The 24,066-nt window shown below is 18.3% G+C and overlaps 6 protein-coding genes across 6 annotated transcripts; 3 read left to right on the top strand and 3 right to left on the bottom strand.

The window, feature by feature from the left end:
- Positions 1-470: 470 nt before the first annotated feature.
- PRELSG_1343400 (conserved Plasmodium protein, unknown function) lies at positions 471-1,004 on the bottom strand (the record flags this gene model as incomplete). Its single annotated transcript, XM_028678973.1, has 1 exon — positions 471-1,004. One exon carries the CDS (start codon positions 1,002-1,004, stop codon positions 471-473), a length of 534 nt encoding a protein of 177 aa, XP_028536066.1.
- Positions 1,005-1,641: 637 nt separating this feature from the next.
- Positions 1,642-2,674, top strand: PRELSG_1343300 (tRNA m2G10 methyltransferase subunit, putative; the record flags this gene model as incomplete). Its single annotated transcript, XM_028678972.1, has 5 exons — positions 1,642-1,673; positions 2,048-2,207; positions 2,281-2,367; positions 2,484-2,547; positions 2,640-2,674. The coding sequence occupies 5 exons, from the start codon at positions 1,642-1,644 to the stop codon at positions 2,672-2,674; spliced, it is 378 nt and encodes a 125-aa protein (XP_028536065.1).
- Positions 2,675-2,693: 19 nt separating this feature from the next.
- Positions 2,694-8,066, bottom strand: PRELSG_1343200 (conserved Plasmodium protein, unknown function; the record flags this gene model as incomplete). The annotated part of the gene is made up of 1 exon (XM_028678971.1): positions 2,694-8,066. The coding sequence occupies one exon, from the start codon at positions 8,064-8,066 to the stop codon at positions 2,694-2,696; it is 5,373 nt and encodes a 1,790-aa protein (XP_028536064.1).
- A 2,442-nt stretch (positions 8,067-10,508) lies between these two features.
- On the top strand, positions 10,509-12,046 carry PRELSG_1343100 (conserved Plasmodium protein, unknown function; the record flags this gene model as incomplete). The annotated part of the gene is made up of 2 exons (XM_028678970.1): positions 10,509-11,664; positions 11,982-12,046. 2 exons carry the CDS (start codon positions 10,509-10,511, stop codon positions 12,044-12,046), a joined length of 1,221 nt encoding a protein of 406 aa, XP_028536063.1.
- Positions 12,047-13,813: 1,767 nt separating this feature from the next.
- On the top strand, positions 13,814-15,160 carry PM4 (plasmepsin IV, putative; the record flags this gene model as incomplete). Its single annotated transcript, XM_028678969.1, has 1 exon — positions 13,814-15,160. One exon carries the CDS (start codon positions 13,814-13,816, stop codon positions 15,158-15,160), a length of 1,347 nt encoding a protein of 448 aa, XP_028536062.1.
- Positions 15,161-16,532: 1,372 nt separating this feature from the next.
- On the bottom strand, positions 16,533-20,921 carry AP2-G2 (transcription factor with AP2 domain(s), putative; the record flags this gene model as incomplete). Its single annotated transcript, XM_028678968.1, has 1 exon — positions 16,533-20,921. The coding sequence occupies one exon, from the start codon at positions 20,919-20,921 to the stop codon at positions 16,533-16,535; it is 4,389 nt and encodes a 1,462-aa protein (XP_028536061.1).
- Positions 20,922-24,066: the final 3,145 nt, after the last annotated feature.

The raw sequence follows: 24,066 nt of genomic DNA, 5'->3' as shown, positions 1-24,066 counted from the left end.
TTTAAACTTAAAGATGCTAAATCTATTAGTCATTTTGTAGTATAATATAGTATCTTAGAAAAAAAAAAATATATGAAAATTTTAAAGTATTCTAAATAATGTATTAATTAATAAAAAAAAAATTAAGTTAATTATGCTTCTTATGAATAAGTGTTTGTATACAGATGAAAATATATAAAAAAAAATTTTATATCTCAAATTCTTAATGTGAATAAAAATGAAAAAAAAAAGAAAGTCAAAAATATTAAGAATAACAAAAAAATGTAATTATAACATTTCTTTTTTTTTTTTTCTTCCAAAGCTTTAAAATAGAATATTAAAAAAAATTCTCTTTAAAAGTTCTTTTAAATCCAATTTTTTTATAATATTCTTATGCATCTTCATATTTTTTTTTCTTTTTAGGTGTAAAAAAAGAGAAAATTTTAATTTGAAATTTTATTATACTAAATCATTTATATTTATTCTTATACTTACACCAAATATTTAGAATGTTTGTTACTTCTTCTAGCAATTTTACTTAGATGTATTTCTTTTAATAAATTATTTATTTTTTCATAATATTTATTTTGATCAATACTTTTTGTTTTAGAATTTTCTGTTTTCTGAATTATTATGTCTTTATTTAATTTTTCATTAGAATCACTGTTTTTGTCTTTAGTTAGGTTATTTATACTATTATTCATGCATTTAGTAACCAACTCATCTTTGTTCCTAACTATATTTTTGTTTACATTTTGAATCAAATCATCATTTATTTGTGCATTATTTTTTAATTCATCAAATATATTCATAATATCAATTTTTCTTCTTTTGCTATTTTCTTCTAAATTAAATATATTGAACTTTTCCAAATTATTTTCTTCTATATTATCTCCCCTTCTTGAAACCTTATTAAAATCAAAAATATTTGAAATACATTCTTTTTTTAATTCACTCTCATATTCACATTCTACTTTAACTTTTTTTGAATTATATAATTTGTTATTATTAATATATCTTTTCATTTTCAAATAGAAAAGTAAAAAATATCATTTACACAAAAAAAAAAAAAAAAAAAACTTACAAATGCAAATTAATAATTTTTAATTATGAAAAGTTAATTTGAATACATAAAAACTTATTTTATCTTTCATTTTACACAAACGTGTATTATATATAAATTTCTTATATATAATTTTATTATATTTTGAATCATTTGTAAAAATTCAAAATTTTAGTATTTTTATTACATAATAATTAAAAAAAAAAAAGTTCAAAAAATATTTATATATATATAATCAAATAATGAATATTAAAAATCGAAAAAAAAAGAAGAAATTTATTTTAAAACTTTATGAGCTTTTTACCAAATATAATATTAATTAAGAAATAAATTTTTTTTATTTTAAAAAAATAATTTTTCATTTATTTATATATATATGTAATATATATAAAATTAAAAATAATAGTACAAATTGTAATTTGTTCATAATTAATTTAGTAATTTTATGTTTTTTTTTTAATTATAAATAAATATATAAGTTTATGTTATTTTTTATTTTTATAAATCACAATTTATTACAAAAAGTTAGTAAAATTTGATTTCTTTAGTAGACACTTTAACAAAAATTTTTACATTAGTATTGGTAATGCTATAAAATTATGAGGCTTCTTACGCATAATTTTTTGAAATGGTATGTGAAACCAATATAAGATAAATAAAAATAGAGAGAATTTATGTATATATGAGTTAAAATATGAGAAAAAGATATCAATAAGATACTATTATTTTTAAATTATTAATAAAATAATATATTAACTATTGATTATTTAAAATTTTAAAAATACTATTTAATATTTCTAAAAGAATAAAATCTTAAAAAATATAAGCTAAAAAAAGTTAATATATTTAGAAAAAAGGGCTTTTTCTTTTATTTTAGATACAATCATTAAGTTAATTTATTCTTTAATTTTTATTTTTTTGTTGTCTTTTTTTTTTTTTTTTTGTACATTATTCTTATATGTGTTTAAAAAATTCATAAAAAAACATTATAAATTTTTTTTTTAGTAATGAAACTCAATGTACAGGAGGTTATCCATTAATAATAAAATTAGATAATAATGTTGAAGAAAATATAAAAATATTAGATCAAGAAATGAATATAGAATTTATAAAAAATGTGTTGAGTAAAGTTGATTATGATGTTTTATATAAAACAGCTAAACAAGTATAAATATATATATATATTTTATTTATATAAACTGTTGTATATATAAAGTAAACTTTTTTTTTTTTTTTAGTTTGACATAAACCTATTACCTAGTTACTCTAGTGAACACTTAGAAAATGAAGAATTTTTGAATTCAGTCCATCATGCACTTTTCAAGGTATTCATAAAATAGAAAAAAGTTATTATAAATTTAGAGAATGAAATAAAATTTATAAGACAAAATTAAATATATTTCTTAAGTTAAAAATATAAAAAAATGTTTTTTTATTACAGGTTCATATAATGGAAGGAACCTTAGTATGTCCAAAGTGTAGTATTTCATTTCCCATAAAAGATGGTATATATTAGTACATTGTTTTAGCTATTAAATCATAATTTTATTTTATTCATTTTTTTTTTTTTTTTATTGTACATATATATATTATATAGGTATTCCAAATATGTTAACAGGAAGTGAAAAATGAGAAATATTTTAATTTTTTTTTAATTGCATTTTATATAATATTTTATGTTTGGGTATTCAACAATTATACAAGATTCATCATTTTGAAAAAAACTTATTTTGGGATCAGGTAAAATATAATCAGAAGGTGAACACAAAATATTATTTATTTTATTCTTTATATCTTTTTTTCTTAATCCTTTTCTTTTTCCTTTTTTTTCGCTTTTCTCACATGTCAATTTTGAAGAAGCATTTATATTTTCATTACTACTCACTTCCATATGTTCACATTCATCACTTATTTCTGTATCTTCACATTCATTACTTCCTTTATATTTATCTTTTTTATCACTTATCTTTATATACATATTTTTCCTCTTTTTTTTATGATTTTGTAAGTCATATTTTATTAATTTTTTATATATATCGCATTCTTTTTCATTATTTAATTCATTATGTATATTTTTCTTTAATTTCATGTTTTTGTAATTTAAAATTATTTTTTTATTTACATATTCTTTGGAACTTTTTGTTTCTTTATTTGAATTTATCAAATGAACATTAATACATCCTTTAATTTGTTTCTTTAATTTATAATCATTCAATTTTTTAAAATTAAGGAACCTTTTCCTTTTGTTATTTTTTCTTCTTTTCCACAAGTACAGTTCTTCATTTGAACTTGAGTAATAAGATGCATCTTCTTGAATACTATTAGAAAATTCAGAAGATGTAGAATATAAAGTTTTATCAACATTTTTGCATATGTATTTTTCACTTTTATTAAATTTACTCTTGTTTACTTCTTTTATTTTAATATTTTCATTCTTTATCATTACACCATCGCCTTTTTTTAAATTATTAGAAGATTCTTTTTGAATACCATATTTATCAGTAATTTCTTCTTCCGTATTTACAATTTTATAATTTTTGTTTTTGTTCTTTGAATTATCATAATAAAATTTATTACTGTTCTTAGAAGATTTATCGCTTTTTTTAAAAAGAATTTCTATTTTATCATTATTTTCTTCTCCCTCATAACTTCTTTTATTTCCTTTTTTAGAATAATCATTGAGAAAAATTGATTCCTCCATTTTATGATTATCTTGTATACTATTACTTATACTTTTTCCTTTTTCTTTTAAACTTTTTATACTTTTGTTATCCTTATTTTCTTCTTTATCTTTTTTAATTTTACTTAAATGAACTATAGTTTTTTGATTTTTGTCTTTCATACAATCATATTTTGCAAACATTTTTAAAGAATTATTTTTGAATTTAAGTATTTTGAAATTATTAGTTATTTCTTTGTCTTTTTTAGAATTTATATTTTCTTCGAAATTATTTATTTTTAAGAAATTCCCCTTACTATTTGCACAGTCCGTTTTACATGAAAATACGTTGTTTCTTTTTTTAGCATTAGAGATGTTTTCAATTTTATGATTTTTCAAAATGTTAGGATATGATTTATAAGATTTATCAACATTGTTCTTAAAATAATATGAACAATTACTTTTTATAATTCCTTTTTTTATTAAAATTTTATTATATGAATTATTCACAGAAGAAATATTCATTTTATTTTTAAAATTATTTTTTTCCTCTTCATCATCCACCATCTTTTTATCATGTAAGATACTTTCTCTTTTTATTCTTATTCCTTCAGAAATATCAGAACTTGTAATATTTTTATATATATCATCGCTATTGATTCTTTTGTTATTTAAATTTAAGTTAGAATTATCTATATAATAGTCAAAATAATTCATATCCTGAAATTTTTTTGAAAAATTAGTATTCGAACTACCAGTAGATCGTGATCTGTAGTAAAGATTATTAGGGGGTTTTCTTTTTTTTGTTGAAAAATTTGAATTCGTTGATTTATATCTTCTTATAGAATTATTATTTTTTTCATTATTGAAACTATTATTTTTTATATAAGATAAAATTTTTATAAATATATTTTTATCTTCATAATTCACATTTTTTTTTGTCAACAAATTGTTTGTTGAAAATGGACAATTTTTAAAGCATATTTTTTCTGTATACTTAGAACTGTTTCTACTTATAACATTTGTTTTACACATTATTTCATGGATTTTATTTATATTGTTATTATTTAATTTACAATTACATGAATTTAAATTATCAGAGTTACTAGTGTTTAATCTTGTGTAACATGTTTTTAAAAAATGTGATTTATTAGAATATGGAATATTTGAGTTTTTAGTTAAACTGCATGGATTTAAGTTATTTAAATTGGCTTTATTTTTTAATTTTATTTCATTAAAGTTGTTTTCTATATGGTTGAAACATATTGTTTTGTTGAAATTATTTGAGTATATATTATTTGATTTAATGTCTTCTGTTATTATTTCTTTTGATTTATTTTTATTTGGAGGAACATAATTTGATTTTAATCTACATAAATTTTCTTCTCTATATTTCATTTCATCCAATGAAATGCTTGAAAATTTTTTATCTATCTCATCGTATGTAAAAAAATCCTTTTCATTTGATATTGCAACATCTTCGAAATTTTCAAAATTAGACAATTCATTTTTATTTAATAATGGTACATTTGTAGAATCATCTTTATGTTGATTAAAAATATTAATATTTCTTTTTGTTGTTTTTATCTCATAAGAATTATGTTCCTTATGTAAAAGTGATGTTTTGTTTTCATTAGTCAAATTTACTCCATTATCGCTATATATGCAATTATTTATAGAAATGATATTCTTATTTTTATGTTTCTCTAATGAAGATGGAATGTTATCTAAAAATTTACTTTTAATGTCCGAATTATTTTTTAATATTATCTCTAAAACATTAGATGGTTTAGCTTTAATTAGATTTTTATAAAACACAGTATTCTTCCAATTTTTTTCCTCTTTCTTCTTTTTTTCACAAAACTGCAATTTTTCCCAAAGTGAAATAATTTCTTTTTGTTGTAACTGTAAATGTAACTTCAATTTCTCATTCTGCTCATTTTTTTTTTTTAATAATTCAGTAACTTTTTTCATTTCTTTTTCTAATTCTATAAATTTGGAATAATATCTTAAATTATTCAATTTTTTCTTTATTTCTTCTTTATTTTCATATTTACCTTTTTCACTGCTATCTTCTTTATTATTTATATATTCATTCCCACTTGTTTCACTAAATTTTGTATTATCAAAACTCTTGTAATCAGAATTACAAATTTTTTCTTCTTTATGTTCATCTGTAACTCCTGAAGTGTTATTATTGTCAATATGCTCGTATTCTATTTTCCCTTTTGTTTCATCATGAAATTTAGTTTTTTCCTTTTTATTTTCCTCATAGTCATTTACTGTATGAAAATTAGAATTTTCTTTTATATTTTCTTTATAAATTATTTTATTCTCAGAATTATGATTTGTATCTTTTTTATTAAGCATTTCATTATTCTCACAATAGTTCATTTCCCTTTTTTTATTTTTGGTTAATTCTAATAGATCTTTCAAAATTAAATCATATTTTCTTTTATTGTAATTAACGTCATCATACGATTTAATCTTACTTTTATTTGATTTGTAATAATTATTTTTCTTTAAAATAATATTTTCATTTTTATTATTAAGTTTGGGTATTTCATATAAATCATTACGTTGAATATCATTGGATAAACTACTTATTTTTTTTTTTTTGTTTGTGAAAAATTTACAATTCCACTTTAATGAATTACTGTCTATTGATTTATTTCTAGTTGCTATTCTTTTTGTTTTGTCTTCATTTATATTATGCATAAATATTTTTTCTTCTATTTTTTTTAAGTCTTTTTTGTTTCTTGATGCGCACTCGTTATCATCAGTTTTTTTCTTTTCAACATTTACGTTAACATTTTTTTCATTGTTTTTTACATTCTTTATAAAAATATCACGTTTGCTACAATAAAAATTATTTTCAACTTTTTGCTCATAACTTTCATTTGTTTTATTACTTTTTTTTTTTTTGTTATCTATAACACGTTCACTCTCTTTTACTAAAAAAAATTTATCATGAATATCACTATTTTGGGAGTGAGACATTTTCAAGTTCTGATAATTATATTTAATAATATCATTAATTCCTTTTTCACTTTTAATTTCATGTAATACATTGCCGTTTGTATTATTTTTAATTTGAAATTCATCATCTATATCTTTACTTAATATGTTACCTCTATTTTCTGTAAAAAATTTATCATTCTTATTATTTTGGTAATCCTTATTTTCATTTGTATTATTATTTGTTGAAACACTTTTAAAGTTAATTCTAGGTGAGTTTATATTTCTGCTACTGCTTGATTCATAGTTTAAACTTAGTTCACCTAATATAGAAATTTCATATAATGAACTTTCCTCAGAATAGGAACTTGAATCTTGTTTATTTTTTGTATCATCATATGAATTCTCAAAACCTATATTTTCTTTTGTATTGCTTTTATTCTTTTCCGATGTGGACTTTTTCTCATGTATAGAATAAAATGTTTTTGTACCATCTTTTTTTTTACTTTCATTTGTTTTTTTTTCTATTTCATTTATATTTTCAATGCTAATAATGTTTCCACTAAATATTATTTCATTAGGTAATTCTTTTGAATATTTATTCAACTTTTCATTCTTTTCTCTTCTTGTTTCTGTACTTATTAGAAATTCAAAATTTTTTTCATTTCTTTTGTATCTACCTTTTGATAGACTATAAAATATGTTGTCTTTTAACTTGAATGAACGTATTTCCTTTGTTGAAATATATTTTTTAGGAAAATTTAACTTGGATTTTTTAATATAATATTTATGTGCTTTACTTTCCCTGTTATTTTCTTTAATATGACCTTTATCATTATTTATATTATTACTTTTAATTCTTTCTGCACCATCATTTTTTTTTTTACTATTATTTTTAATATATTTGTTTATGAAATTATATTTACTTTTATTATTATTTAGCTGACTTTTAACTGAAACATTTTTGTCATTTTCATTATTTATGTAATCCTCTTTAATATTATGATTTTTTTCATATGAACTCTTTAATTTACAAATATGTTTATATATTTTGTTATCATATTTTGTTCGGAATTCATTTATTGCTACTTCGAATGGTTCGAAATTTTTAAAAATTTTAATTTTACTAGAACTGTTGTTATTTATTTCTTTATCGTAATTGAGTGTATTATAACTATTTTCATGAAATACCTTAATGTTCTTTTTTTTTTTTCTATCATTTTGAATATCAAAAAAAAGTTTATTATATTTTTCATTTTTCCCAGAATATTTATTCATTATTTTATATTCTTTAAAATGATTATTGCTCATATTATATTTTTCAGAATTATTAAGGTTTGAATTAATGGATTGTTTGGTTTCCATATAAATTGTATTTTTTATGTTAGGATCAACATAATTTTCCATTTCTCCATATATTAATAAATAGACTTTTTTTTTAATAAGAATATTTTTCTTTATTTACAATCTCTTAGTTTAGAATTGGACGAAAATTAGTTTATCTTCGTCTCCTTAAAATAAGTTGCTATCTTTTTTTTTCTTTTCCTTTAGATGAATTATACTATCTAAATTATTACTATTAATTATACTGTTATATATATATATATATATTTTAATATAATACATATATATAAAAAAAAATTTTATACTCTAAATAAAAATTTTCCTAAAATGAATAGATTTGTGCTGACAACTTTGTTTATTACTCAACACTTTAATGATTTTTTTTGGCCTTTAAGTATTTTTTTGTAACTACCTTATTTTTTAATTTTGCTATTCATTTTATTTTATTAAATATTCTTAAATATTTTAATAAACTGCAACTGAACTAGTCTGTAACATGAAATGAAATTAAATATAAAAAAATATTAAAAAAAAAATGTTCTTTTAAAGAAAAGATATTGTATGTATATTTTACTTCTTTTGGCATTCATAAAGTTAAAAAGTAAATTTTTCTTAAATGAAAAATTATTAGAAATAAAAACTATAGGTAAATATAAAAAAAAATGTTAATTATAATAAAATGGTGCAATAAATAAGATAGAAAAAAAATGTAAATTTGTAAGATTACTTTAATATTCTGAGTATTAATATGATTATAATAGAAATGCTTTCAAATTTATTTTTTAACTTAAAATACCGAAGAAATTTTTATTGAATGAAAAATCATAATCATTGGTTTTTTTTTTTAATTTTTATGTATGTAGAAATTTTTTCAGAAAGTATGTCATAAACATTTTTCTTATTTTTTATTTTGACCTTGTTATCAATGCTGTTCCTTATTACTTATTTATTTTTTTTTTTATTAAGAATGGGAAATAAATTCTATTTTTTTACGGATACCTTTCTTTATTTTATTTATTTCAACGAAAAAAAATTGCACACTTCAAGCACAACTAATTGTGTTGATCTAAAGAAGCTTCTTTTTTTAAGAAACTTTAATTGCTTATTTTTCTAGTATTTTAAATAAAAAAATACATTAAAATTTTATATAAAACTTGAGGTGATATAATAAATATAAGAAGTTATTAATTTAATATAGTTTCTGAAATTAATCGCATTTATAATGGTAAAATACATAAATCCTTTTGTATATTAGCAAATATATGGGAAAATATATTTATTATAATTTTTAAATAAATATACATTCTTCCCTTATTATTAATTAAAATCATTATAAAAAAAAAAAAGTATAGAAAAAGACTAACAGCTTTTATTTTTTTTAAAAATAGAAATGTTTCTATTTTTTAAGTTACATTTATTTTAAAATAATATTATAAGGTCTACAGTTTACAACTATTTTTTTTTTTTTTTTCTGTTCTATGATATTTATGAAGGAATAAAAATTATAATTAGTGTTCTTAAATATTTTATAACTTTATTAATATCTATTTTTCAATTTTTATTTATTGCTTTGAGCAGCTGCTTTTAATGTTATTGTTCTCATATATAAATAACTATCTTATATATAACAATTGTTACCAAAATATACACACATGCAGCATAACTTAAAAGTTATTTCTTAATATATTATTTTCTATTATATACTTTTTTTTTGAAAATTATTTTTATTCGTTACATGAGAATTAAAATGTAATGACATATCTAAATAAAAATTTCAAATGATATTAATTTTCATAAACCTAAAAATAAAAAAATAAACAAGTGTGTTAATTAAAAGTAATTATCTACAACAAATATCTTGAGGATAAAGAAAAATTAAAGCAAAATAATGGCATATAATTATTCAATAACTGGTAGTGTATGAAAAAAAACTGACTTTAGGATATATAATTTTTATACAAAAATTATATGGAGATCAACGAATTTATTAATAGTAAAAAATACTTATATAAAAACTTACATATTTTGTTCAAATTAAATATTAAATATTCTCACTATTCTGAACGGTTAATAAAACTTTATAAAATTAACATTTTTACAAGTTCAAAATGCATGTATAAAGAATTAAAAGATTTAAAATATGTGGCAAGCTTGTCTTTCTATAATATTGAAGCAAACTGTTGTAGAAATTAAAAAAATAAAATAAAATAAGAAAAATTTTAAATATTATTAACATGTTCATAAAAAACTATAATTTTTTAAAAAAAATTTAATGCACTTACAGTCTATTTCTTAATAGAAAAAAAAAAATATGAAAAATTTTGTATATAAATTTTTTTTTTTTTTGCTCTTTTTTGATTATTTATTTTAAAAATAATTTTATCATTTAACAAAAAGTATATGTCACGATATAAAAAAATATTAAATGTAAAAAAAGTTTAAAGAACCTAAAAATTATAAAATTTATCTAAAACCATAGAGAATTAAAAGAAAATTTAAAGAAAAATGGAAGATGATAATGTGCAGAATTCGATTAAACCTTTCCAAGCAATAAATAATACTGAAATTTTTGAAGAACCACAAAATTATAATCTTATAAAAAAAGCTAAAATATTTACTTCAACACATTACTTTGATGAAACTTCATGGACAATATTAGAAAAACCATTAAATCTTAAAAAAACAAAATTTGATGATGATAGAATTCTTACATTAGATCCAATTGAAGAAAATTCTATACCAGTAGAATTAGAAGCTTCATTGTGTGGAAAGTATGACATTAAAGTATACAGAAAAGGAGACACCATTTTATGCATTGAAGGAGAACAAAAAATATTAATAAAATTGCCTATTACAAAAAATATAATTACATGGAATTCCTCTCAAAGACTTCCAGTTTTACCAAAAGTTTGGAGACCCGTATTTTTTATTCTAAATCAAAATAATGTATTTGTTAGAATGATTCCCGAAAAATGCTTAGTTATTAGTAGAGTAAAAAATTCAGATTCTTTTAAAGTAGAGTGTATCAACTTTTCTGAGGGATTTTGTTGTTGTCACCCAATTAATAACTTAGCTTTGCTATATGGTGAATATGAGCAAAATCAAGAATTCAGTGTGATGAAATTACCAAAACTTCCAGTAAGCAACGGTAAATACAACTATTTTATACATTTTTTTTCATGGGGAACAATGATTGTACCAAAATATGTTGAAATATACAAAGGTCTTTTATGCAATTTTAAACCAAATATAATTGCTCTTTTGATTATACCGCCAAAAATACATATTTCTGTAGAATTAGATAGCCATTCTCCAATAGCATGCTCAATGGATTATAAAAAAGATTTTTTTATTACTGCAAGAAAGCCAAATATTACAGATATAGAAATATATTTAATATCGCATGATCAATTAATTAGATATGATTTTTCGTTTGACCTTCGTTTGAATAAAGATAATGCACCCATTTCAAACCTAAATGTTCCAATTAAATTTAAAATAAGTAAAGAAGAGAAAGAAGAGAAAAAGAAAAATCCATCATACATATGCAAATGGTCATTTATTAACTTCAAAGATCAAAAAGTTTTGAGTTCATCAAGTAATTCATCTTGTGACCATATCATGACATCTGATTTAGCATGTATATTCGATGCAGAAACAGGTTTTATTATAAAATAAAATATATATATATATATATATATATAGAAAATGAAGTAGCAAAAAAGTACTTTTTAACTTTATTTAAAATTTTTTTGCATTTATGTATGTATTTAAAAAATTAATTTTCATAAAACTTAATATACCAAAAAAAAAAAAATGTATATTTTAAAAATTACGTGAATTTAATGACTTTTTTAATTTATCATAGATTATTTATTTTAATGGAAAAAAAAATAATTTTAGATCACAGCATAATACATTATATTTCCAATAAAATAATAATCAATAAATATTACATTTATATATTTTTTTTTTTAGGTACTTATTATTCTACAGAATATGGTATACGTCATTGTAAGGCTTTTAAAAAATTGCAAGTTTAAATATTTGGATATGGTTTATTAAGGTAATTTTTAAGATATGTCATATATACATAAATATAAAAACAATTCTTTTATATTTTATATTAGTATAAAAATAAGTTATGAAAAACATAAAAAATATATAATAAATAATGCAATCATATATTTAATTATTTTAATTTCCAATTTTTTTTTTTTTTTTTATAGAACTAGAATTATGTTAAGTTTATTTTGGAAAATGTTTTTATTTCACATATTTATTATTTTATTTAATTATTATATTTATTATTTTATTTATTATATTTATTACTTTAATTATTATATTTATTATTTTATTATTTTCATTTTTCAAATTGCGCATTTTTTTACTATATTTTTTTCTTATACTTTTTTAATGTTACGTTTTTTAATTATTATTTTTTTTTTTATAAAGTGTTTTTTGTTTTTATTTTATTTAAACTTTTTATTAATAAAATTTCCTTATTACTAAATTTTTTATTACTATAATCTTTTCATTGTTACACATGAATATTGCTAAATTTTTACTTCATGTTTTTAACCATTTTTTTTAGGTTACATTTTTTTATTATATTTTTTTTATGTTACATTTTTTCATTAAATTTTCTTTTTTTTATGCATATCTTTTTATTATAAACCATATTATATCGTAGATATAATAAAATTTATAGGTTGGAAAAAAAGAACAAAATGTATAATAAAGATCAAAAGTTCAAAAAATTAAAAAAATAAAAAGTTTTTATTACGAGGTATTTCATTCATGAATTAAGAATAAATACAAGATAATATATTTTTATTATATTTTTTTTTTAAAAAAAAAAAATACATGGTGCATAAATCACTCAAAGTTATATTTCTATTATGTAAAACCATATAAAATAAAAGAAAATATAGGAATATATAATATCTTTTTTTCTCTTCTTGAAATCTTTTTTTTTTTAAATTTGCATTACTCTCTTTTTATAACTTAAACTATTTTTTTTTTTTTTTTTTTTTGCATGAATTGCACTTGGAGTCCATGCATAATAACAAGTTTGTATTTATTTGCTTACATCTCTCAATTTTTATATAGTTTTTGTTTTTATTTCTTCTTTTTTTTTATATAATATTCTTAACTAATGAAATTAAATATATCTAGTACTACTTTTCAAAAACGTACATGCCATACTTTTTTTCATTTTTAACTTATAAAAAAACATATATAAATATGATTTTTGTAATAAAATTAATTTTTATTAGTTTTTATTAGAATAATTTATATATTACTAAAAAGCAAAAAAGATAATTAACACAAAGTAAAAGATATCTTTTAAAGCATTTAGTAAAATAATATTATTATTATTCTAAATTATCAAAAGGACTTTTTATAATATCTATTTATAATTTTTATTTTCCTTCTACATATATTTATTTTTTATTTTTAACTCACTAAAAATTTGTTTGAAAAAATAATTTATCAGCATTGTTGTTTTAATACAATAACTTAAACTTTTTAGGAATATATCATTTTAATATATGTAAGAATAATTTTTTAAATGCAATTTTTAAGTTTCAATTTTCAATAGAATATCCATTTTTAATTATATTTTTTTTTTTTTTTTTCAGAATTTCTCAATTTAAAAGTAATTAAAAGAATATTTATATTATTTGTGCTTTAAGGGGAAAGATTTATACTTTTCTATTTTTTTAAATTAACGTAATTTTTTAATAGAAATAAAAAAAAATTTGTATATTTAGAATAAAAAAAAATTTGTTCTATATTATATAAGTATGGATATTACTATAAAAAGCGAAGATTACTCCAACAGTTTGATTAAGAGCACTCCAGCTTTTGAAAGGTTGAGGGCTAATAACTTAAAATTTTTTAAAGTTCAGAAAAAGTTACGAATAGTGTTTTTAATTCTTTCCATTCTTTTGATTGGTGTATTTGCTTTTTTCCTTGTTGAAAACTATTACTTTTCTAATAATAAATTGAATGAAGTACTTCAAAACTCAGATAATGTTATTGTTGGTATTAAAATTGAAAGAGTTCATGAAAAATATTTAAAAACATTAGTAAACAAAAAATTGCAAAATTATATAAGGGAATCATTCAAATTTATTAAATCTGGCTTAGCAGAAAATGATTTAGGAAGTGAAAATGATGTAATAGAATTAGAAGATGTAGCAAATGTACTTTATTATGGTGAAGGAGAAATAGGAGAAAATAAACAAAAGTTTAAGTTTATATTTGATACAGGTTCATCAAACTTATGGATACCTGGTGCTAGCTGTACTAGTTCAGGATGTCTTAAAAAGAGTAGCTATGATTCATCTAAATCAAAAACATATGAAGCAGATGGAGCAAAAGTAGAATTATCTTATGGTTCAGGAACCGTTAAAGGATTCTTTAGCAAAGATTTAGTATCAATAGGCAATTTGTCACTTTCTTATAAATTTATTGAGGTAACAGATACCGATGGATTAGAACCTCTTTATAGCTCTTCACCATTTGATGGATTAATAGGTTTAGGATGGAAAGATTTATCTGTTGGCTCAATTGACCCATTAGTTGTAGAATTAAAAACTCAGAATAAAATAGATAATGCCTTATTTACTTTTTATTTACCATCACATGATAAGCAATCTGGATTTTTAACAATAGGTGGAATAGAAGATAAATTTTATGAAGGAGAATTAACATATGAAAAATTAAATCACGATTTATTTTGGCAAATAGATTTAAATGTGCGTTTTGGAGATATCACTTTTGAAAAAGCTAATGCTATTGTTGACAGTGGCACAAGCATAATTACTGCACCAACAAATTTTATTAAAAAGTTCTTTAGGAATACAGAAATTGTTAAGTTACCATTTATACCATTTTATATAACTGCTTGTAACAATAATGATTTACCAGTCTTAGAATTTCAATCTCAAAACAACAAATATACATTAGAACCAGAATTTTATTTAGAACCATTAGAATTTGATGAATCATTATGTATGGTATACATTTTACCATTAGATATTAATGAAAATACATTCATATTAGGTGATCCATTTATGCGTAAATATTACACTGTTTTTGATTATGATAATGAAAGAGTTGGTTTTGCGGTTGCTAAAAAATTTTAGATAACAGGATAAAAAAAAAGAATTAATCGAAATTAATAATAAAAAAAAAAATATATAATTTAATAATATTTTTCAACTCTAATTATCTTGTGCGTTAATTATTATTTCTTTTATTAATATACACAAAATATAACGCTACATTTAATGTAAAATAGAGTTTATAAGTGTTTACTATTTTTTATTAAATTGCATATTTAAAATAAGATTGAACCACTGTAGCAGATCGTACAATTTTCATTTATCTGAACACTATATATTTTAATATTCATTTTTTTTAAATTTTTAGTTTTTATTATCTTTTTTTTTTTTTTTTTTTAAATTAAATATTTTTGTGCTGCGATTATTTGTAATTTTATTATAGAATATATCTAGCATAAAAATGTTAGAGAAATATTCAAGATAAAAAAAAAAAAAAAAAAAAAGTTTTTTCCGCTGAACTTTAAATAAAACAAAGACAATATTACAGGCAACAATATAGTTAACATTTAAAACATATAAACTCTATAATTCATTTTTCAAATTAAATAAGCAAAATTCATACAAAAAAGTTTGTCTTATAAGAAAAAAATATAATCAAAAATTTAGAAAAAAAATAATTTAACATTTTTTAGGTCTCATTTTTTTATTCGCTTTAATATATGCTATTTTACTTTATATAATTTTTTTTTTCATATTGATTAAAATGTAATATACTTTAATATTTAATTTTAACTTTATTATAAATATATAAAATATTATATTGAAATGAGATAAAAATGAGAGTATTCAATTATCTATATATTAAATAAAAATATGAATAAACATTTATATGTTTCTATTAATTATAAATATGTTTTATGTATTTTTCGGTTTATATATATGAATATATTTTTAAAATAAAATGAAAAAATTATAAAATAAAAAATATATATAAAACACTTTTACGATTAAAAAATAAAATAAAATAAGATAAAAATCATTTTTATATACTATTTTTGTACACGTTTCTATTTTACATTTTTAATTTTTTATACAATGTTGAATATTTGATGTATAAAAAAAAAGAATATTTAAGTGTTATAAGCAAGTTAATTTATATATTGAACAAAAAACTATTTAAATTTAATAATTTACTACATAAAATAATAATAGAGTAAAAATGGATTATCGTTGGCATCTTAAATATATTAAATAAAAAAGTTATAAAAAAAAAATGTAAAATAAAGAGTGATAACATCATTACATAAAAAAATAAATAGGAATTATTTTTATAAAAAATTAATCTATAATAAATCATTTTATATTATTTTAAAATTTTAATTTTTTTATTAATTAAATTATTAATCATTAACTCAATTACAGTAAGGTTCAATAATAACATATTCAATTTTTTTTAACATTCATAAAAATTTTTCATTTTTCTTTTTCTTTTAGGTTTTCTTATAGAGCAATTCATATTATTTGCTTTTTTTTTTTCTTCATTTAAAAATTCTTTTACATACTCCTTTTCCATTTGTTTTCTATATGCTATACACTGTTGTTTTACATTTTCTATTTCTTCATAAGTCATATTTTTAGTAACTAAAAATCTTTTTGCTCTTCTTTTTCCTCCACTAACTTTATATTGAGCAGTCCAACTACTTCTACTTTTTTCAAAGTAAACACCTGAAACTCCTGTCGGTCCAAAAACTTCTCTAAGTTCTTCTTGATCAACATTTGTAAATTTCTCTAATTTTTTAACTCTAGGTGACTTTAAGTCAAAATTCTGTGTAGATTTTGCTGACTTATTTTTTTGATCCTGTTGATTTTTAGCTATTTTGTTTCTTCTTATATTTCTTAACTCTCTACTAGTCAAAGGCTTTTTTTCTAAATCCTTATTTTGTACCCATATTTTATTTTTATTTTTTGCTAGACACCTATTTTTAAGTTCGTTTTTTCCATTTTGTTGTTCTTCCTCATTCATATCTTCTTCATTATCCATATTTATATGATCATCCTTTTTCCCATTCACTCTCTTCATCTCATCTTTTTTTATCACGTAATATTCTTCATTAGGTTGATCACCATTAAAGCAAACCTTGTAGTTATAATTTTCATTTAACAATTCATTGTGATAGCTATTAATATTATTGCAATTACAAAAAAAGTCACTTTCTTTCATAAATACTTCAATCTTTTTGTAATTATTTTCCTCTGAATGATTAAGACTATTTTCAAAATTATCATATTGAATTCCTGAACACACAGAACAAAAACTTTTCATGTCAACAGATGATATTTCTATATTAAAATATTCGTCTTTTTTATGATACATTTCTTTATCTGATTTTATTTCTTTATATAAGTTATTTATATTATTCTCACCCTTTGTACTAAATGTATTATTTTTACTTCCACTGTTTTCTTCTTTTAGTAAGTAATTGGTATCTAGTTTTATAGTTTTATCTTTAGTGTTCTCTAAATAATCATATAATTCATTTAAATCAGTGATTAATATATTTAAATTATTTAAAATTATATTATTAGGTAAACAATTTTTATTTAACATATTTAATTCCAATATATTTTCTTTACTTTCTACACAATTGAAAACATTTTCCTTTGTATCATTAAAACAATTTTCTTTATTATTTTCATTCTTATTATTACTTGTAACATTGGTATAATCCTCACATATAATATTTGTAACTTTTTTTTTGTTTGTATTAAATATTTTATTATATGTTTCATCATTACTGATATTACTAATACCTTCATTATGATTACTATTATTATTACTACAAATGCTAGTGCTAATTATATTATCATTAATATCATTATTCATGTTGTCATTATTGTTAAATGAATTACTAATGTTTATGTTGCAACCATTATAATTGCTTTCATTTATATTTGCAATAATGTTATTATCATTAATTGTTTTATCATTATTATTATTATCATTATTATTATTATCATTAATATTATTATCATTATTATTATTATCATTATTATTATTATCATTGTTATTATTATCATTAATTATTTTATCATTATTATTATTATCATTGTTATTATTATCATTAATTATTTTATCATTATTATTATTATCATTAATTGTTTTATGATTATTATTATCATCAATTGTTTTATCATTATTATTATTATCATCAATTGTTTTATCATTATTATTATTATCATCAATTGTTTTATCATTATTATTATCATCATTAATTGTTTTATCATTACTATTATTTGAATTATTATTAATATTACTTAGGTCTTCTTTATTTTTAGTCATGCTATTCATGTCATTTTCGTTTTTATTAATATCATTTGAACTATCATCTTTATTAGTGTAATTATCTTTATCAATGTTATTTTCAGAGGATCCCTCAATTTTTTCATTATTATTTTTACTAAATATATTATTCTGAGTATCATCTTTAAAACTGAAATTTTGGTTTCCAATTTCATCTTTGTTCTGAATTGTTTTGTTTTCATTGATTATAAAATTATCTGTATTACTTGAAATTTCATGAATATTAATAATGTTATAATTTAAAAGTTGTATATTGTTATCTGGTGCTTTTATTTTATTATTTTGATCAATTATATTATCTAATGATTTATTTTCATTTTTTGTGCTTTCATTTAATATAGAAATTGTGTTATTATTTTCTTCAATTTTATATGTTGAAGTATTATTATTCTTTTTTTCATTTTTAAGTAAAATATGTTCATTTTCAGAATATTGCTCTTCATCATCTTTTTCTTTTTCTTCTTTAATTTGTTTATTATTAAAATTTTTTATAACAGAAAAAGTTTCAACAAATGAATTAATAAATTTTTCTGTGCTATCTTTTCTAGAATTATCAAATGAAGAAAATTTTATGTCCTTATATTTTTCTACAAAAGAGCAAATCTTACTCTTATTTAAATAAAAAGAATTCCATTTTTTTGTAATATTTATCATAGTTGGAGAATGCGTATTAATAAATAATTGTAATTTTTTTTTTATATCTGATTGATTCATATCAAAAAAATTTAAATAACTTGAACAAATATTAAGCTTATTTCCATATAAATGCTTACATGGGTCATATAAAAAATTTAAAATTTTAGATTCTTCACTTTTATTACTATCATATATATTATTATAAACGTTACTTAGCTCCTTTATTTTTTCAAAATTCAAATTAATTTCATTAGAAGGTAAAGATGCCTTTGCTTCAGGAAGTTCGCTTTTTTTTACTTCATCATTGTTCTCCATATAGGCATCGTCCTTTTTATTAGAAGATATACTACTTTCTTCATTCTTGTAATTTTTTTCATTATTTATAAAACTTTTTTTATTAAGAATATTTGTAAAATCATTAAATTTACTGTCCTCTTTATTTGAGGAAGAAGAATATATTTTAATGCTTACTAAATTGAAATATATGTAGCATGAAAATATAAATTTCTTGAATAAAAAAAAGTATATATATATATCATCTTTACTACATAAAATTTTATATAAATGATAATTAAAATTTGACATTGGACCATTATGCGTACATATATAGAGCGAACACCATTTCTTTTTTTCCGTGTATAATAATTGAAATATAGTTAAACAATTTTCTTTTATTATTCTAATATCAAAATCATAAGGATTTGATGTATTGATAAAAAATCTACATGAAATACCCAATTTTTCTTCATATGCACATAAATCCTCTTTTTCCCCACTACTTGAATTTAATAATAAGAAATTATACTTATTTTTTTTTTCATTTTTTTCTAATGAGCTATTATTAGATAAACTTGCTAAATAATTTATTCCTTCCATGTTTTTTTGTCTCATACTGCTATTTATGTAAATTTCATTTGTATCAACATAATTAGTTATATTATAATTATTTTCGTTTGTATTTGTATCTGCATTTGAATTTATATTAGTATTAGTACTGGTTATGCTGTTAGTATTGATGTTGATGCATGCGTTGGAGTTGGTATTAGTATTGATATTTATATTTTGATCTTCAGTTTGATTTGCATTTTCATTTAAATTTTCATCTATATATATATTTTCATTTTTATTTAAGTTTGCATTTGCATTTTTATCTTCATTTTGATTTGTATCTTTATTTAAATTTCCATCATTATTTAAGTCTTCATTTTTATTTGTGTTTGCATTTGTATTTTTATATTCATTTTGATTTGCATCTTTATTGAAATTTCCATCATTATTTAAGTCTTCATTTTTATTTGAGTTTGTATTTGTATTTTTATCTTCATTTTTATTTGAATTTTCATTTAAATTCTCATATTTATTTGAATTTGCATTTGTATTTTTATCTTCATTTTTATTTGCATCTTCATTTAAATTTTCATCTTTATTTGTATTTTCATTTTTATCTGAGTTTATATTTGCATTTTTATCTTTCTCATTACTTATGTCTTCATTTACTTTTCTATTTTCATTTATATTTTCATTCTGCTCATTAACATTTATATCTCTAATAATATATTTATTATTTATATCATCATTGTTATTATTTACATTAATATATTCATTTTTATTGTTAGAAATTCCTTCTTTTCTCTCCTCATTTACTGCAAGTTCATGTTGGCTTTTTAATAATTTTTTTTCTTCTAACAAATTTTCAGCTTTAATATTTTCATTTAAATTATTAATTTTATATGTATCCATATTATCTTCATGCGCATCTAAAATATTTTTCTCTTTATATTTCTTTTCTGTACTATTATAACCATTTAAGCATAAATCGTTCAAATCTGTTGCTTTATTTAGCATGTTACTCATTACATCTTTTAATTTATTTTTTTATGCCGAACTAGGAATAATATATATATGGAATATTTAATGTAACAAATGTTACTTAATTCTACTTTATTTTTCAATGTATTTATTTAAATATTTACTTAATGAAATCATTACTTAAAAAACAATAAATTTTGTTGTTTCTATAAATCTACTATTTTTTTTTTTATTTTATTTCTTTTTTTTTTTTGTTGTTATAACCTAATATTATTACTTTTAAAAAATCCAATAACTTATTTTTATCTTTTGAAAAAAAGAATAGAGAAATTTATTATTATATTTTATTAAAATAATTTTCTTTTAATTCATATTATTTAAGGACATCAATATTATTCATTATACATATAAATATTTTTTAATTTATTAAAATTTTACTATTACAATTTTTTTTTTATTATTAGTTACTTTAAGTAATTTTTACTATCATTTATTAATTATAATTACAACATATATATTATATAACTAATCAATATAAATTTTTTTTTCTACATTTAATTATATTTTTAGTATTAAATTCGTAGAAATTAATTATAGTATTTATAAATCATAAATCTTAAAAAAATATAATAATATTATATAAAACTTAAGTATAATTAGCTAAAATATAATATAAAACTTTTAGATTAAAATATAATTAAATCAATAAATAGATTAGTAGAAAAATAAAAAGAAAAAAAAAAAATATATATATAAAAAAATATGAAAAAAAATAAAGAAACAAACAAAAATATATTTTACAAAAATAATACAAAACATCAAAAAATTTTAAAAAACATTTATAATCATAAACTAAATTAAAAATTATTAAATATTGTTTATTACATTTTTTTTTAACAGAATTAATAAATAGAAATTTCTGTATATGTAAATAACTTTTTTTTTTTTAAATAAATAAATATGAATAATTATACACTTAAGTACTTTTTTTTTAATTTGTATAAATAGATAAAGATACTAATTTTTTTTTTTTATTTAATTGTAAAATTTATGGTTGTGAACACTGTAATTTGAATAATAAAACAATTTAATTAAAAAAAAAAAAAAGAAGATAATATATGCATAACAATTTAAAGTTATTTCAATATATATATATAAGAGAGAAAAAAAAAAAAAACAGATCAAAATAAAGTATGTTTTAAATAATAAAAAAAAATGAATACGGAAATAAATCATTAGAACATCATTTAAATTATTAAAATTATTTTAAATGTAACTTAAAATATTTTTTAGAATAATTTATATATATAAATAAATTTATGTTTTTATACAACACTTCAATTCTTTTTTCAAAAATAGTATGAAAAAAATAAAAAAAATTAATATTAACATTCCTTTTATATATTTTAAAATATTTTTCAAATGATTAATACTGTAATGAAATTTTTTCTAATGCACAGATGCAAAAAAAAAAAAAAAAAGAAAAAAGAAATAATGAAATAATATTAAAAAAATAAATCATAAATGCATTATCTAGTTGTAAATTAAAAGAATTAAAAAGAAAAAATAAATAAATCAATAATATTAACAAATTTTCTTAATAAAAAATGTAAAAATAATTACATAAATGAATAAATTAAGATAAATTAAGTTTTAATTATTGAACCAATATAAATTCAAATACATGTATATATATAGATACATAAGGTTACTTAAGTATATATATATATAGATATAGATATAATTCTTTTTAATTTACAAAATCGTTAATAAATTTGAAACTTTTTCATAATATTTTAATAAAGGTTCAAAATAATAAATTAATATGTTGTTCCCATTTTTTATATAAAAATTAACTATTGTATATACTTTAATAATAAAAAAAATATAACAAAAAATTTTGATATAATGAAAAATATAAAAAAGAATCATTTAATGCTAAATAAATTCACGTTAAAAATAGCAAGTTAAAATTAAGTATTAACAATAAACACATTATACATGAATTATGTACATTTTATATATACATATGATTAAAATATAAAATAATGAATCATTAAATAAATATAAAATAGGAAAAAAAAAGAAAATATGAATAGAGAAAAAAGAAAAAAAATACTAAATAATATTTTAAGTATAAAAAAACAGAAAAAAATAAGAAAATAAAAATAAAAAATTAAATAAATTATGAACTATAAAGAATCTTATATTGACATGTAAAATTTGTTACAAATAAAAATGATAAAATATTTATTTTAATTTTAATTTTAATTTATGTATTTATATATATATATTTAATATTCACAACATATTGAAATATTTCTTTTTTTTTTATATTTTAAATGATGATAGTTAAAAAAAATCATCACTAGTTAACCTTTTTTTTAAATGGGTAATAAAAAAGGATAATAAAAAAAAAATTTTAAAATAATGAAAATAATTTATAAATAATAATAATAATAAAACAAAAATAATTATAAAAAATAAGATAAAATTAAATAAAAATATTTCCTTATATGTTTTAATTTTTATAAGCTCTTAAAATTAACTATAATTGAACGAAACTCTTACATTTATGATGCACATACAAATTAATTTTGTAAATAAATTATTTTAATTTTTGCATCTAATAATTATAATTTTTTCTGAACTGTGTATACTTTTGAAAAAATTATATAACACTAAATTTAAAAAAATATATATGCATAAAAATGAAAAAAGAGAAAATAAAAGAAATTGAGGAACAACTATATATAAAATATAAAAGAGAACATTTAACTTATTAATAAACCCTTCATTTTTTTTTTTTCTCATATGTTAAATTCTACAAAACATTTGAAAAAAAATAATATATTAGCAAATTAAAAGCATATTATATATATTAATATTAGTGAATAATGTCAAATTTAATTATAAAATATATCGTTATTAATTTTAAAGAAAAGTAAAAAAAATAAAAATGTGTTCTAAAAATTTACTAGATTTCAATAAAAGATAATGCGTAAATTTTCATATTATTTTATAAACAAGGTGAAATCATATAAAAGCTAAAAAAAAAAAATCTATGATATATTTATATTTTAAGATTTATGTACTAATTTAATTTTTATAAATAATAGAACACCATTTTTAATGAATAATGATTTTGTATATATATAATTTTATTTAAAAAGGTTATTTT

The sequence above is a fragment of the Plasmodium relictum genome (genome assembly GCF_900005765.1).
Source record: "Plasmodium relictum strain SGS1 genome assembly, chromosome: 13".
Taxonomy (NCBI): domain Eukaryota; phylum Apicomplexa; class Aconoidasida; order Haemosporida; family Plasmodiidae; genus Plasmodium; species Plasmodium relictum.
Note: the sequence above shows the minus strand (reverse complement) of the source record. Positions and strands in the feature narration are given on the sequence as shown.